We start from the raw sequence: 12,082 nt of genomic DNA, 5'->3' as shown, positions 1-12,082 counted from the left end.
TTAAACAAAATCTCTTCTACTCTGAAAACTGAGTGTTCTATTTTATTTCTTTTTCAAATAGTCAATTATGACAGAACTACATTGTGAAAAATGAAATCATAATTGTTTATAGTTATACCACAATTTAGACCTCTTCCTGTGTAAGAGCTTGGGACGTAAATACTTTATGCACCTTACTTTCAAATACTAGTCTTTTACCTGCACTGACAAAATGACGAGACAGTTAAAGGAAACAGATCTAATGTCTAGCAAACTATACAGTAAAGATGTTAGAACATATATCCTTTATATTGCAAGGCTATTGAAAAAAAAGTCAATATACTTTAACAAATAGTTAATTCTTTAAGTGCAGTTATCATAGTAAGTTTGAACTAACCTTCTACAATATGATAATCTTACTTGGAATACTAAATACTTGGTATGCATAAGTTTGCATTATGTTACTAGATCCTTACAGGCGTGCAATTAAGTCACAAAACTTTGGAGCCCCTTCTGCTCAGTTACTGTTTAGGTGAAAAGAAAAAAAAAAACACCACAGATTACATAATTATTTTAAGATTGAACAACAAGGGTTTTTGCTTATGTGTCTATTGTTACTTGTGGCTGATGGTTCTGCAAACAAAGCTACTCATTTCTTTCCTCTCAGACAGTTTGTGCCCAGCAGTATTTTAAATTCTTTCCATATCAATTTTTGAGTGTAACACTTACTCTTTTCACTCAAATGAATATGTGTGGACTATACAAATAAATTAAGATTTTGATAAACTATTTAAACCTCACGAACCCCAATACAACACATTATTTTGGCCGAGAATTTCAAGACATGGCAATCTTAAATATTTATTTGTAAAGCAGCCTAATTATAAAACTTATATGGAAAAGTTTTAATACTGAAATATTTTTTTGATGCATGTGAAATTATACCTCTTAATATTCAAGACAGCTATTTGTGCAGAAAAACGCTGACAATCAAATTTTATTTCCTCTGGATAATTCTCATATTTAATAGGGATTTTTTCCAATTAAGATCAATATTTATTTCAAATTCTGTCCACAATTTTTATGACTTGCACTTGGAGATAGAGGTGCGAAAGCTTAAACAATCATAATATTTAATGCTTTGAATTCTAGATAGGAAATTGCGTTTCATCCTACGTGGTCCTTGTGACTGAGTATATTTATTTTTACGTTAATATAATAAAAAATAAACCTTAGTCAATTCATTTATTAACGATTTAATAAATTACAATTTACAGTATTACGCCTAACTTAAAACCTATGCTAGTTAATAATGTAAATGAAAAAAAACAAGTGACCTTCTCCTTCATAATTATCTGAGCATGATCCAGGAATGCAAATATAGACTGACCCAGAAAAAAAGAGGGAGGAACATTTACTTTCATTTTTAAGAACGAGACGATAAAGCACAGTAAAGGCTAAAACATTTTTTATATTAGATAATATTAACTATGTAACTTTATGAAATAATAACATATTTCTGAATTAAATAATAATGAGTTGGACACTGCAAGTTACCTATTTCTATTCGTAGAATACAAAGAAGACAGCCTAACAGCTGCCATTTTAGATTACTACCCTCTCTAGCGGACATTTTTCTGATGATAATTCATATATATATATACTGCTTCATTATCATTTAAATTTATACTTTCGTTTTAAACTCTTATAACCAATAATAATTACCACGTACCTATAATTAATTAACATGTAATAATTTATAAACCTTATGGTACGACAGCCTATTTTTTCCATTTTGAAATTTGAAAATGTGTATGTGGGTGTTTTTTTTTTTATAGGAAAGCTACATCGGGCTGTCTGCTGAGTCTACCGAGAGGAATCGAATAGATGATTTTAGCGTTGCAAATCCGTAGGTTTACCACTGTACCAGCTGGAGACTTTTGAAAAAGTATAATGTTAATCTACAATAAATGTTCCTTTCGCAAATTACTTTTGAATTTCCAACTGCATGTTATTTGTAAACTTTGCCCTTTAGATTTCAGGTTTTGTTGGCAATATAATAGTATTTAAGGTTTGAATATGTAAAACAAGTACAATCATAAACAATGCATACGAGATGCCCACTTTTTTGTCAAAACCCAGTTTCATAATAAAAATACAAAAGTGAGACTCTTAGTCACTGTAATTATGAAAAAATACTTCTAATTTATGTTAATTCTTTATGGAACAAAATTGGTAATTCACATGATGGAATCCGGAACAAGTTTCGTTATTTTGATTAACAGTATGTCTGTGAATATCTTAAAGTTAAATTTCTCTTCCTTCCTTTCAAATAAATATTAAATTCAGGGCCACCTTACAATTCAATAACACGAATAAAGTAAAAAGATTAAACTGTACAAGCTAACCAAGATGTAGACGATATATTTCCTCACAAAATAATATTAAGTGAGGGTTTGTTTGTTTGTTTTGGAAGTTCGCACAAAGCTACTCGAGGGCTATCTGTGCTAACCGTCCCTAATTTAGCAGTGTAAGACTAGAGGGAAGGCAACTAGTCATCACCACCCACCGCCAACTCTTGGGCTACTCTTTTACCAACGAATAGTGGGATTGACCGTAACAATATAACGCCCCCACGGCTGAAAGGGCGAGCATGTTTGGCGCGACTCGGGCGCGAACCCGCGACCCTCAGATTACGAAGCGCACGCCTTAACGCGCTAGGCCATGTCAAGCCCCTAAAGTGAGGGAGTTCAAGCACTTCAGGCAAAATAAAAGTACGTGCAACTGTTACCAAAGGTTCATTTTTATAGATGATCGTAAAGTGAGTGAAGAAGAAGGATAATGGTCAGCTATAACTGTGTACTATTTTAGTTGAGAAATAATGACGATTTACCTTCGAATTTTGGATAAGAAAGTGTTTAGCGAGAATTTTTTTCTTGTCACGTTCAAAAGTGGATTTCCTGGCACCATAATTTTGCAATCTTTACTTCTTTTTTAGTGCTTTGGTTCCAGTGACAAATACATTTCAGCAGTCATTATCAGGAGAAAATATCTCTTTCCAACCACTGTTTTTTCTTTCTTTGAGTTATTAGATATTAATTAATCCTGTTATAAAATCTTTGTTGCGCATTATGCTAGTGGTTTGGATTGTTTTGAATTTTCCTCAAAGCTACTCGAGGGCTATCTGCGCTAGCCGTCCCTAATTTAGCAGTGTAAGGCTAGAAAGAAGGAAGCTAGTCATCACCATCCCCCGCCAACTCTTGGACTACCCTTTTAACAACGAATAGTGGGATTGACCGTAACATTATAACGCTCCCACGGCTGAAAGGGGAAGCATGTTTGGTGTGACGGGGATTCGAATCCGCAACACTTGGATTACGAGTCGAGTGCCTTATTCAACTGGCCATGTCAGGCTTAAGATGAAATTAAGGCTAGACATTACTCTTTGTAAAGTATACATCGATTGGATGTCTTGCACCCAGTGACACAACGGAAAGTCTGTGGTCTATTAACACTAAAACCAGCGTACCCGTGGTTGGTTCAGCACAGGTAGCCTGTTGTGTAACTTTGTGTTTAACTACGAACAAACACCATGGATATCTGAACGTACATGATTACTACCCATTTTTCTCAACAAACGTTCACAGCTTTTCTGAGGACAAAACAACCTGGTATAGTCCAGTGTTCAGTTCAGGGAAAAATTCCTCTTGTACAAATATTTTCCATTTTGTCTAATTTGAAGTAGAATAAATTCACTCCTCCTTCCAGTTTCACACCCACCTACAAGTGGAAATGTCTGGTCTCATCTATCAAACGTAACAAAGTAAAAACGAAATCCACATTTAAATATATTTTTTCTCCTATATAAAACATGCAGCTTCACTGAGCGAAAAAATAAGACAAAAGATGAAGATCAAATATTTCTAATCGTACACCTACAGTAACAGTGAAGTAGTAGGAATGTTATAAGTTCAGATATACAACAGCTGAATCATCATCCTATGTAGAAGTACACGGTTGTAAGCATGCACCAATAACTGTAGGAGTACGGTTGTAAGCAGGCACTAATAATATTATTATTTTGTAGAAGTACATAGTTGTAAGCAGACACCATAATATTATTATATTGTAAAAGTACATGGTTATAAGCATGCAGCAATAATATTATTATATTGTAGAAGTAAGTATACGGTTGTAAGCAGGCAACCATAACATTATTATACTATAGGAATACACTGTTCTAAGCAGGCATAAATAATATTATTATTTTGTAGAAGTACACGGTTAATAATATTATTATGTTGTTGAAGTGCACGGTTGTAAGAAGGCACCAATAATATTATTATTTTGTAGAAGTACACGGTTGTAAGCAGGCACTAATAATATTATTATTTTGTAGAAGTACATAGTTGTAAGCAGACACCATAATATTATTATATTGTAAAAGTACATGGTTATAAGCATGCAGCAATAATATTATTATATTGTAGAAGTATACGGTTGTAAGCAGGCAACCATAACATTATTATACTATAGGAATACACTGTTCTAAGCAGGCATAAATAATATTATTATTTTGTAGAAGAACACGGTTGTAAGCAGGCACTAATAATATTATTATATTGTTGAAGTGCACGGTTGTAAGAAGGCACCAATAATATTATTATTTTGTAGAAGTACACGGTTGTAAGCAGGCACTAATAATATTATTATATTGTTGAAGTACATGGTTATAAGCATGCAGTAATAATATTATTATATTGTAGACGTATACGGTTGTAAGCAGGCAACCATAACATTATTATGCTATAGGAGTACACTGTTCTAAGCAGGCATCAATAATATTATTATTTTGTAGAAGTACACGGTTTTAAGCATGCAGTAACAATATTATTTTGTTAAGTGCATATTTGTAAGCTTGCACGGATAATATTATTATATTGTTGAAGTAAAAATCTGTAAGTGTGCAAAAAGGAAATCATTATACTGTTGAAATATAGAAATTGAAAGCGTGCAACGAAGGTGTCATTATATTGTTGGAGTATATACGATTGTAAGCACACAGCAACGTTAGCACAATATTCTGGAAAAGTATAACCATTGTTTTAAAGGGATTAATATATCGTAAAACATAGTTTTTAATTGTACCGAGTATATTTCATAAATTTGAAATCACGAGTAAAGATTATATTATGTTTTTATATTTATTAAGAAAAGGTAAATGCATTTAAAAATCATTTATTTGAATCAGTATCAGAATTAATTGTATCATTCGTACACAGTTTTGACGCTTTGCACTCGGTGAGAATTTATAAGATGACTTGGGAATGTACAGTACATAGATGTAACTTTAGTTGGAAATTTAAGAATACTAGAGAAATTATGTTAAGCACACACACACACACAAAACAGTAAAGTATTTTATTACTATAAAGCCTTGACTATTATTAATGAAAAAAAACTTGAAAGTCAGGCTTATAGAAATAAAGTTAATTACTTTCTGGAGAAAACAGGATAAAAAGCTTACGCAGGATGAGTGGCTGGCCTGAAAGCTGTGTCATTGTCGAGCGTGACATTTGTTATATCTGCAAATTATCTGTTCGTTTTTCCTGGTATGCTCGCTATATGTAAACTGCCCGGATGTTAACGTTATAAGCCTTTGGACTTGCTCCTAAACCGGCCTGGCATGGCCTAGCGCGTTAAGGCGTGCGCTTCGTAATCTGAGGGTCGCGGATTCGCGCCCGAGGCATGCCAAACATGCTCGTTCTCCCAGCCGTGGGGGCGTTATAAAGTTACGGTCAATCCCACTTTTCGTTGGTAAAAGAGTAGCCCAAGAATTGGCGGTGGGTGGTGATGACTAGCTGCCTTCCCTCTAGTTTTACACTGCTAAATTAGGGACGGCTAGCACAGATAGCCCTCGAGTAGCTTTGTGCGAAATTCCAAAAACAACAATGCTCCTAAGCCAATGGGGAACATTTCTTAAATGGAAATTATTTATTAATTAAGCCTAAATATTTTTATGTAAAGGTCCAGAATGGAAATACTTTGCAATGTGTGAGAAGGATACATATAAATTATATGTATATAATTCAAGGTTTCACTTCAAAATGAATATGTATGACAAAAGTTGAATCCATTTTTGCCAAATTATTCTTTATTTTACCGATTTCATAGCATCAAATGTACTAGTTATATACATATGCGCTCGTGTATGTCAGCTATTACAGTTCAGTTTTCATGTTTGTTCGGTTTCAATTTTTTCTATTATCCGTACCCAAATATGTGATTAACTATAATTGCCCAAGCATTTAACACAGTTTTAGCAAAGCTGTAGAACCTAATGTTTACAGTGTCGTATGTCTTGCTTAATTCGTTAATGTGGATACGAATCAAAATTGTGAGATTACATCCACTAGATAGCAGCACTGCCACGCAGGTTAAAGAGAAGATTTTGTTGGGTGTTGTGAAGCTGTTTGAAAGCTTCCTGTACTTTTCCAATTGCGGATATTGAGAATAAATTTTTAGTGTTATAAGCCCTCAGATTTACCGCTAAGCATAGGGGAAAGGAAGAGTGTTGAAAAATAGTAACCTCACATGACAAACAAAAATATATGATCTAAGCGAAGTTTGACCAAACAAGGTACGTGCTATCATTAGGGAAATTCCTTGTTAGTATGGTTAATTTTAATATACTTGAATTTGCAGGCTTACAACACTAGAAAGTGGATTTCGATACCCATAGTGGGCAGAGCACAAATATGTCATTTTGCAGTTATGTGCTTTATTACAAATAAACCTAACAGAACACATCGATTAAAATATAAAAGTTGAATAGCTGAATGATCTCTTTTCAATTAAAATATTAACTAAATTTAATGTACTAGTAAGATAATTGTTGTTTACTTATAAAAATGTAGGATACACGTATCTATTTAAGGAAATTAAATCAATTATTATCAACTATAAGTTAAACATGATTAATTAATTACTGATAGTAACTCGAATGAGGCTAAAAGTTCTTGGTTTAAATCATAATTTATATTTATAATCTAATTACACTGTATTCTGCTGTATTTTATCAATACTACTTACTGAATTTATAAGGTAAGTCAATTAAGGGGTGTTGCATTTATTAAAAATCAAAGAGAGAAACGAAAACTGTACAATTCCAAATTATCCGAATACCTTGTTGTTGTTTTTCTAAATTTCACGCAAAGCTACACGAGGGCTATTTGCGCTAGCCGTCTCTGATTTAACAGTAGAGGGAAGCAGCTAGTTAGTCATCACCACCCACCGCCAAGTTTGGGACTACTCTTTTACCAATGAAGAGTGGGACTGATCGTAACATTAAAACGTCCCCACGGCTGAAAGGGCAAGCATGTTTGGTGTGGAGGGAATTCGAACCCACGACCCTCAGATTACGAGTCGAGCGCCTTAACCACCTGGCCATGACGGGCTTACATTATGTTAACGCAGGAATCGAACTTTGAATTCTAGCATGCTCTACCAGGATCCAAGTGAATATAACAAAACATTTATGTCATTAAACGGAGAGTTAATCCCACGTTTTAAAAGCGTATTTCAAAAAATGTCATTTTTTTAGCTGCTTATTTTTATAAAATTAGCAGAATCAAAGTAAATGCTTAAAACAATTGTTAATTCCTTCATAATGAAGGGTATAATTAGGTACTGGTTTTGTTTTGCTCTACACGACCTTGAGCTCTGACTTTATGGTTACGCTGTAAAACTACGCGCTCTCAGAAGTACAGGATTATAAAACTTTCCAAGTACTGACAACAGCCATAAATTGAAACCAATCACAATCAGCTTGATTTCTGACGTCACACTTCTAGGTAGAAGGTATAAGTGGAAAGCAGATGGACATTGTAAGAGTGCTTTCGAGTTGACGCGTAAGTAATTTTAACAACCTTATGTATTTGGCCTAAAATGTACAAACTTTGCTAGTTCTGTACTAAATGTAGTTAGTGATTTATTGTCTTCTCGTTTTTTTTTTATTCCCTTAGTAACCTCCATACTGACTCTATTTTACTTACTTAGGTTTATGACAGAGGGGATTTTACAGTGAAGATGGTTATGCGAACACAGCTCCTATGAGGAAGGAACAAGCTAAGAAGCATCCGTTTATAACAAGGCAAAGTCGCTGAATATTATAAATACTTCCGACTGAAACGAAGTTAAACATCTAATGTTAGCAGCAGTAGAAGCGATTTCTCCCTTCCACTTTAAGTAAGTTACATCGTAAATAAACACGCGGTGTTCGGTTGTTTACTCTACAACGAATGATCATGTCAATTTCTCTACCATTCTCCACGTCCCACATTAAACTGAAACTTAAATTCTGGAATAAACGATCTATTTCCATCAACGAATGTGACTCCACTTATAAAGCAGTGTATTTAGGGAACGTGGTCACGCCTTGGGGTAAAGGAGACACATGCGTGGATATGGCCTTAGCCACTCTGTGGAGTAACTATCATACCAACGTTAAGCAGGATATTTATATGACCCTAACCGTGTGTAATTCGGGGCTGAAGGCTATGACCAAAGAATACGGACTGATGGAGTACTGGGCTAATCGCATCACCTACTGTACAGTCCACCCTCAGTACCCGCGGGTGTTCTGTTGGGTGTACAGACACGCAACTCGCCGTCTTAACCAGGAACTTCGTTGTCACGCCATCTTGTGCGGTAAGGAAGAAAATGCTCAGATAATGGTAAATCAGTTGAATCTCAAGTTGACCGATGCTCTCCAAGAATTCCGACGGGAAAAGCTTAGCCGACAAAACAACCGACTGTCAGTGGCCAATTCCTTGTCTGTTCTCCCAACCATGCCACGCCGGAAGCAGCTACTCATCACGGGGTCAACTAACTTCCGACCCCCTCTACAGCGAGTAAGAAGTGCCCCAAAACTGTCCTCAATAGAAGAGTTGGAAGAAGACGATGACGACATGGATTCAGAATTTGACGATTTGGTTTCTGACTCCTTTATTTCGGATCTCGAGCCATCTGTGGATGTGCTGTCAGGTGACTTTGGCTCCTTGTCTAATCAGTTCTCAAATGCTGTGCAAGGGAGTGACACGAGTGTACAGGAAGTGACGGGCATCAAGGATCCCAAGTCACCAAACTCTGTAGACGGAGCTCAAGCAAACAGTGACGATTTTTCAACCGAATCTGATTATTCGGGAGACAAAGAATGAGGTTCAGCAAGACAACCAGATAAACTATAACTTTTCGTTAAGTGTTTCCTTTTTAATCGTCAGCAATAGTTCTGTAGGTAATAAATGCTGAATACCAAATGAGACAAACAGCAAAAAAGAAACACGAAAAAATTCAACTGTTTCAAAAATCCATGGAGAATTTCGATTAAATTACGTTAAGAAGCGAAGGGGGTATTGTACCTGAACATTATCAAGAAGAGTCCCCTGAAACATGTTGAGCCTTGTGTATGGGGTTATTCTACCCCAGGATTATCAGAAAGAATCCCTTGAAACATGTTGAGCTTGGTGTATGGGGGGTATGTTACCCCAACATTATCAGAAAGGGTGTCTCCAAACAAGTTGAGCTTAGTGTCTTTTTAATAAATTAATTTGCACTTTTAACGTTATGATGCTTTTTAGTTAACTCGTGCATAAGGATCATCTTTTACCATAGTTATTAAGTGCTTAGAGTTTTTGAAATATTTTAAGCCATTTATTGTTTTTAGGAGTTTTGTTTGTTTATTTGAAATTAAGTACAAAGCTACACAATGGTCTATCTGTGCTCTGCCCACTACGGGTATCGAAATCCGGTTTCTAGTGGTGTGAGTCTGCAGACATACCGCTGTGCCACTGGAGGGACTTTTAGGAATTTATTGGAATGGACCTTTTTTTGCCTCTCGTTTAAATCTTGACTAAAGACGACTTGTCAATAATTTATTTGGTCTGAAACAATATTATTCATGACTCTTCATGCTTAGGACGCTTCTACATTTCGAAACTTGTTTTTCTTTTACAATATATAAAGCTTTTCTTTACTCCATATTGGAGAGCTGAAAGAGAGAAAAAAAGTGTTTCATTTGTTTTGTTGAAATTTCAAGAACAAAGAAAAATAAGAAATCGAGGGTCCGATTCTCCACGGTAGACAGAGAGCAGGTAGCCCATTGTGCAGCTTTGAGCTAAAACAATCAGTGAAAACATCCAAGTAAAGCTATTCTAAATGAATGCATTATCAACGAACTATTAAGCAATAAAACATATTCATACTTAATTAATTCTTTGGATTTCGACGAGAAACCTTACGGTGTGTCATGTTATTATACCTCTTTTTGCATAGAGCTACACAATGGACTATAGGCGTAATGTTTACTGTGTGTTTTGTTTGTTTTTGAATTTCGTGCAAAGCCGTCCTTAATTTTGCAGTGTAAGACTAGAGAAAAGGCAGCTAGTCATCACCACCCACCGCCATTTCTTGGACTACTCTTTTACCAACAAATAGTGGGATTGACCTTAATTTTATGATTCTCTTGGCCATGCCGGGTCAGTGTCTACTGTCGAGAGAAGTTGTGTGAAGAATCAAAACTAAATAGGAAGAAAACTCAAAGTTTAAAACTTGTTAGATATACCCTGTCTGCTTATTTATTGGAAATATAACTACTTTGTAATTTTGACATAAAGAATCGAATCATATGTTGCTGTTTTGTTTTCTCGAAATGTGTGGCAAAAATTAATTTATCAAATCTTACTCTGTAGTCAAAAGAGCAAAAGGTTTCGACCTTCTCAGTAAAAGTGTTAACACACATATCAAAAGGTTTCGACCTTCTCAGTAAAAGTGTTAACACCCATATCAAAAGGTTTCGACCTTCTCAGTAAAAGTGTTAACACCCATATCAGCCGTTCTGAGATACATTTTTACCTCAGGTGGTTTTCTCGTCATCACGATTATATATGTTTAGTTTTAATTTTGATGAAACCAAAAGTTACAGTTTTGCTCATTTACTGACTGTTTGCTCTTGATACCCCAGTGTACATGTGTTTATTTGCTGCAGAATACACTTTTCCAGCACTTGTTTGTTACTTGCTTATTGCACACAACGTTCCTCTATCAACCGCTCATTCGTTGCTTAAAGCACACTACGGTTCTCTGTAAGAACCTTTACGTACCTGTGTTGCAGTTGGAACTGATTTAAAACAATCTGGGCCTGGTATGGCCAGGTGGTTAAAACATTTGACTTGTAATCTGAGGGTCGCGGGTTCGAATCCCCGTCACACCAAACATGCTCGCCCTTTCAGCTGTGGGGACGTTTTAATGTTACAGTTAATCCCACTATCCATTGGTAAAAGAGTAGCCCAAGAGTTGGCGGTTGGTAGTGATGACTAGCTGCCTTCCCTTGAATCTTACACTGCTAAATTAGGGACGGCTAGCGCAGATAGCCCTCGAGTAGATTTGCGCGAAATTCAAAACAAATTATAAAATTTGTCATAAAATTGCTAATCTCAATTGAAGCATTTATATAACATCTGCAATGAAGCATGATTCGATGTTATTATGTATATGTTTCTATATATACTAATGAGGAACGTGGTGGTGCAACTTGCAGTATCACGAATATAGGATTTAGGTCGTATAGAAAATCCTGGGAACATAAGTGTATATTTATTGAGGTTGTATATTTGTATGTGCTTACATATGGTTCACTGATTTATTTTTCATGGACTGACATTGTTCCAACCCTCGTGAAGATTCGCGAGGGAACGTAACACAACCCAATACACGGATTGTTCTAATGACACGAAATATGGACTTCAATTACTGAATTAATCTTTATTTGGAGGTTATTAAAGTACATTAGCTTGCAAAATAAAACACGAACGCTCTGACCTTTAGCAACCAAACGTTGTCCCCTTGCATATAGGAACATGACTGATCACTCTAACCTCGACATCAAAATATCAGGTGCCTTTCACCAGGATTTTCTTTTCTAGGGAGGAAGCAATGTTTATTAATACTTGATAATTTTAGGCTGTATAAATATATATTTCTTCATGACATAAGGACACTTTCCCACGAGAGAAAGAGGACTGTTTTAGCCATTCGTCGTTGTTCC

General features: G+C 35.4%; 2 protein-coding genes across 5 annotated transcripts in view; one reads left to right on the top strand and one right to left on the bottom strand.

Annotated features, from left to right (window-relative positions):
• Positions 1-1,608, bottom strand: part of Mccc1 (Methylcrotonoyl-CoA carboxylase 1) — a 38,568-nt gene extending 36,960 nt beyond the window's left edge. For all 3 annotated transcript variants that reach the window (XR_013024867.1, XR_013024868.1, XM_076487952.1), the window contains exon 1: positions 1,537-1,608. Coding sequence is in view for 1 of the 3 variants with exons in the window: in XM_076487952.1 (XP_076344067.1) it covers positions 1,537-1,583 (47 nt within the window). In the remaining 2 variants the exon portion in view is untranslated. The remainder of the gene's footprint in view (positions 1-1,536) is intronic.
• A 4,859-nt stretch (positions 1,609-6,467) lies between these two features.
• LOC143244011 (protein FAM43A-like) lies at positions 6,468-10,246 on the top strand. Of its 2 annotated transcripts, none has more exons than XM_076487950.1 (2): positions 6,468-6,619; positions 8,038-10,246. In XM_076487950.1, exon 2 carries the CDS (start codon positions 8,280-8,282, stop codon positions 9,195-9,197), a length of 918 nt encoding a protein of 305 aa, XP_076344065.1. In that variant the 5' UTR covers positions 6,468-6,619; positions 8,038-8,279; the 3' UTR covers positions 9,198-10,246. The 2 variants fall into 2 exon arrangements, with proteins under 2 accessions (XP_076344065.1, XP_076344064.1); XM_076487949.1 differs by lacking the exon at positions 6,468-6,619 and adding an exon at positions 7,741-7,889.
• The last annotated feature ends 1,836 nt before the right edge of the window (positions 10,247-12,082 follow it).

The sequence above is a fragment of the Tachypleus tridentatus genome, chromosome 2 (genome assembly GCF_004210375.1).
Source record: "Tachypleus tridentatus isolate NWPU-2018 chromosome 2, ASM421037v1, whole genome shotgun sequence".
Taxonomy (NCBI): Eukaryota; Metazoa; Arthropoda; class Merostomata; order Xiphosura; family Limulidae; genus Tachypleus; species Tachypleus tridentatus.
The sequence above is the reverse complement of the archived record's forward strand: the minus strand, read 5'-3'. Positions and strand labels throughout refer to the sequence as shown.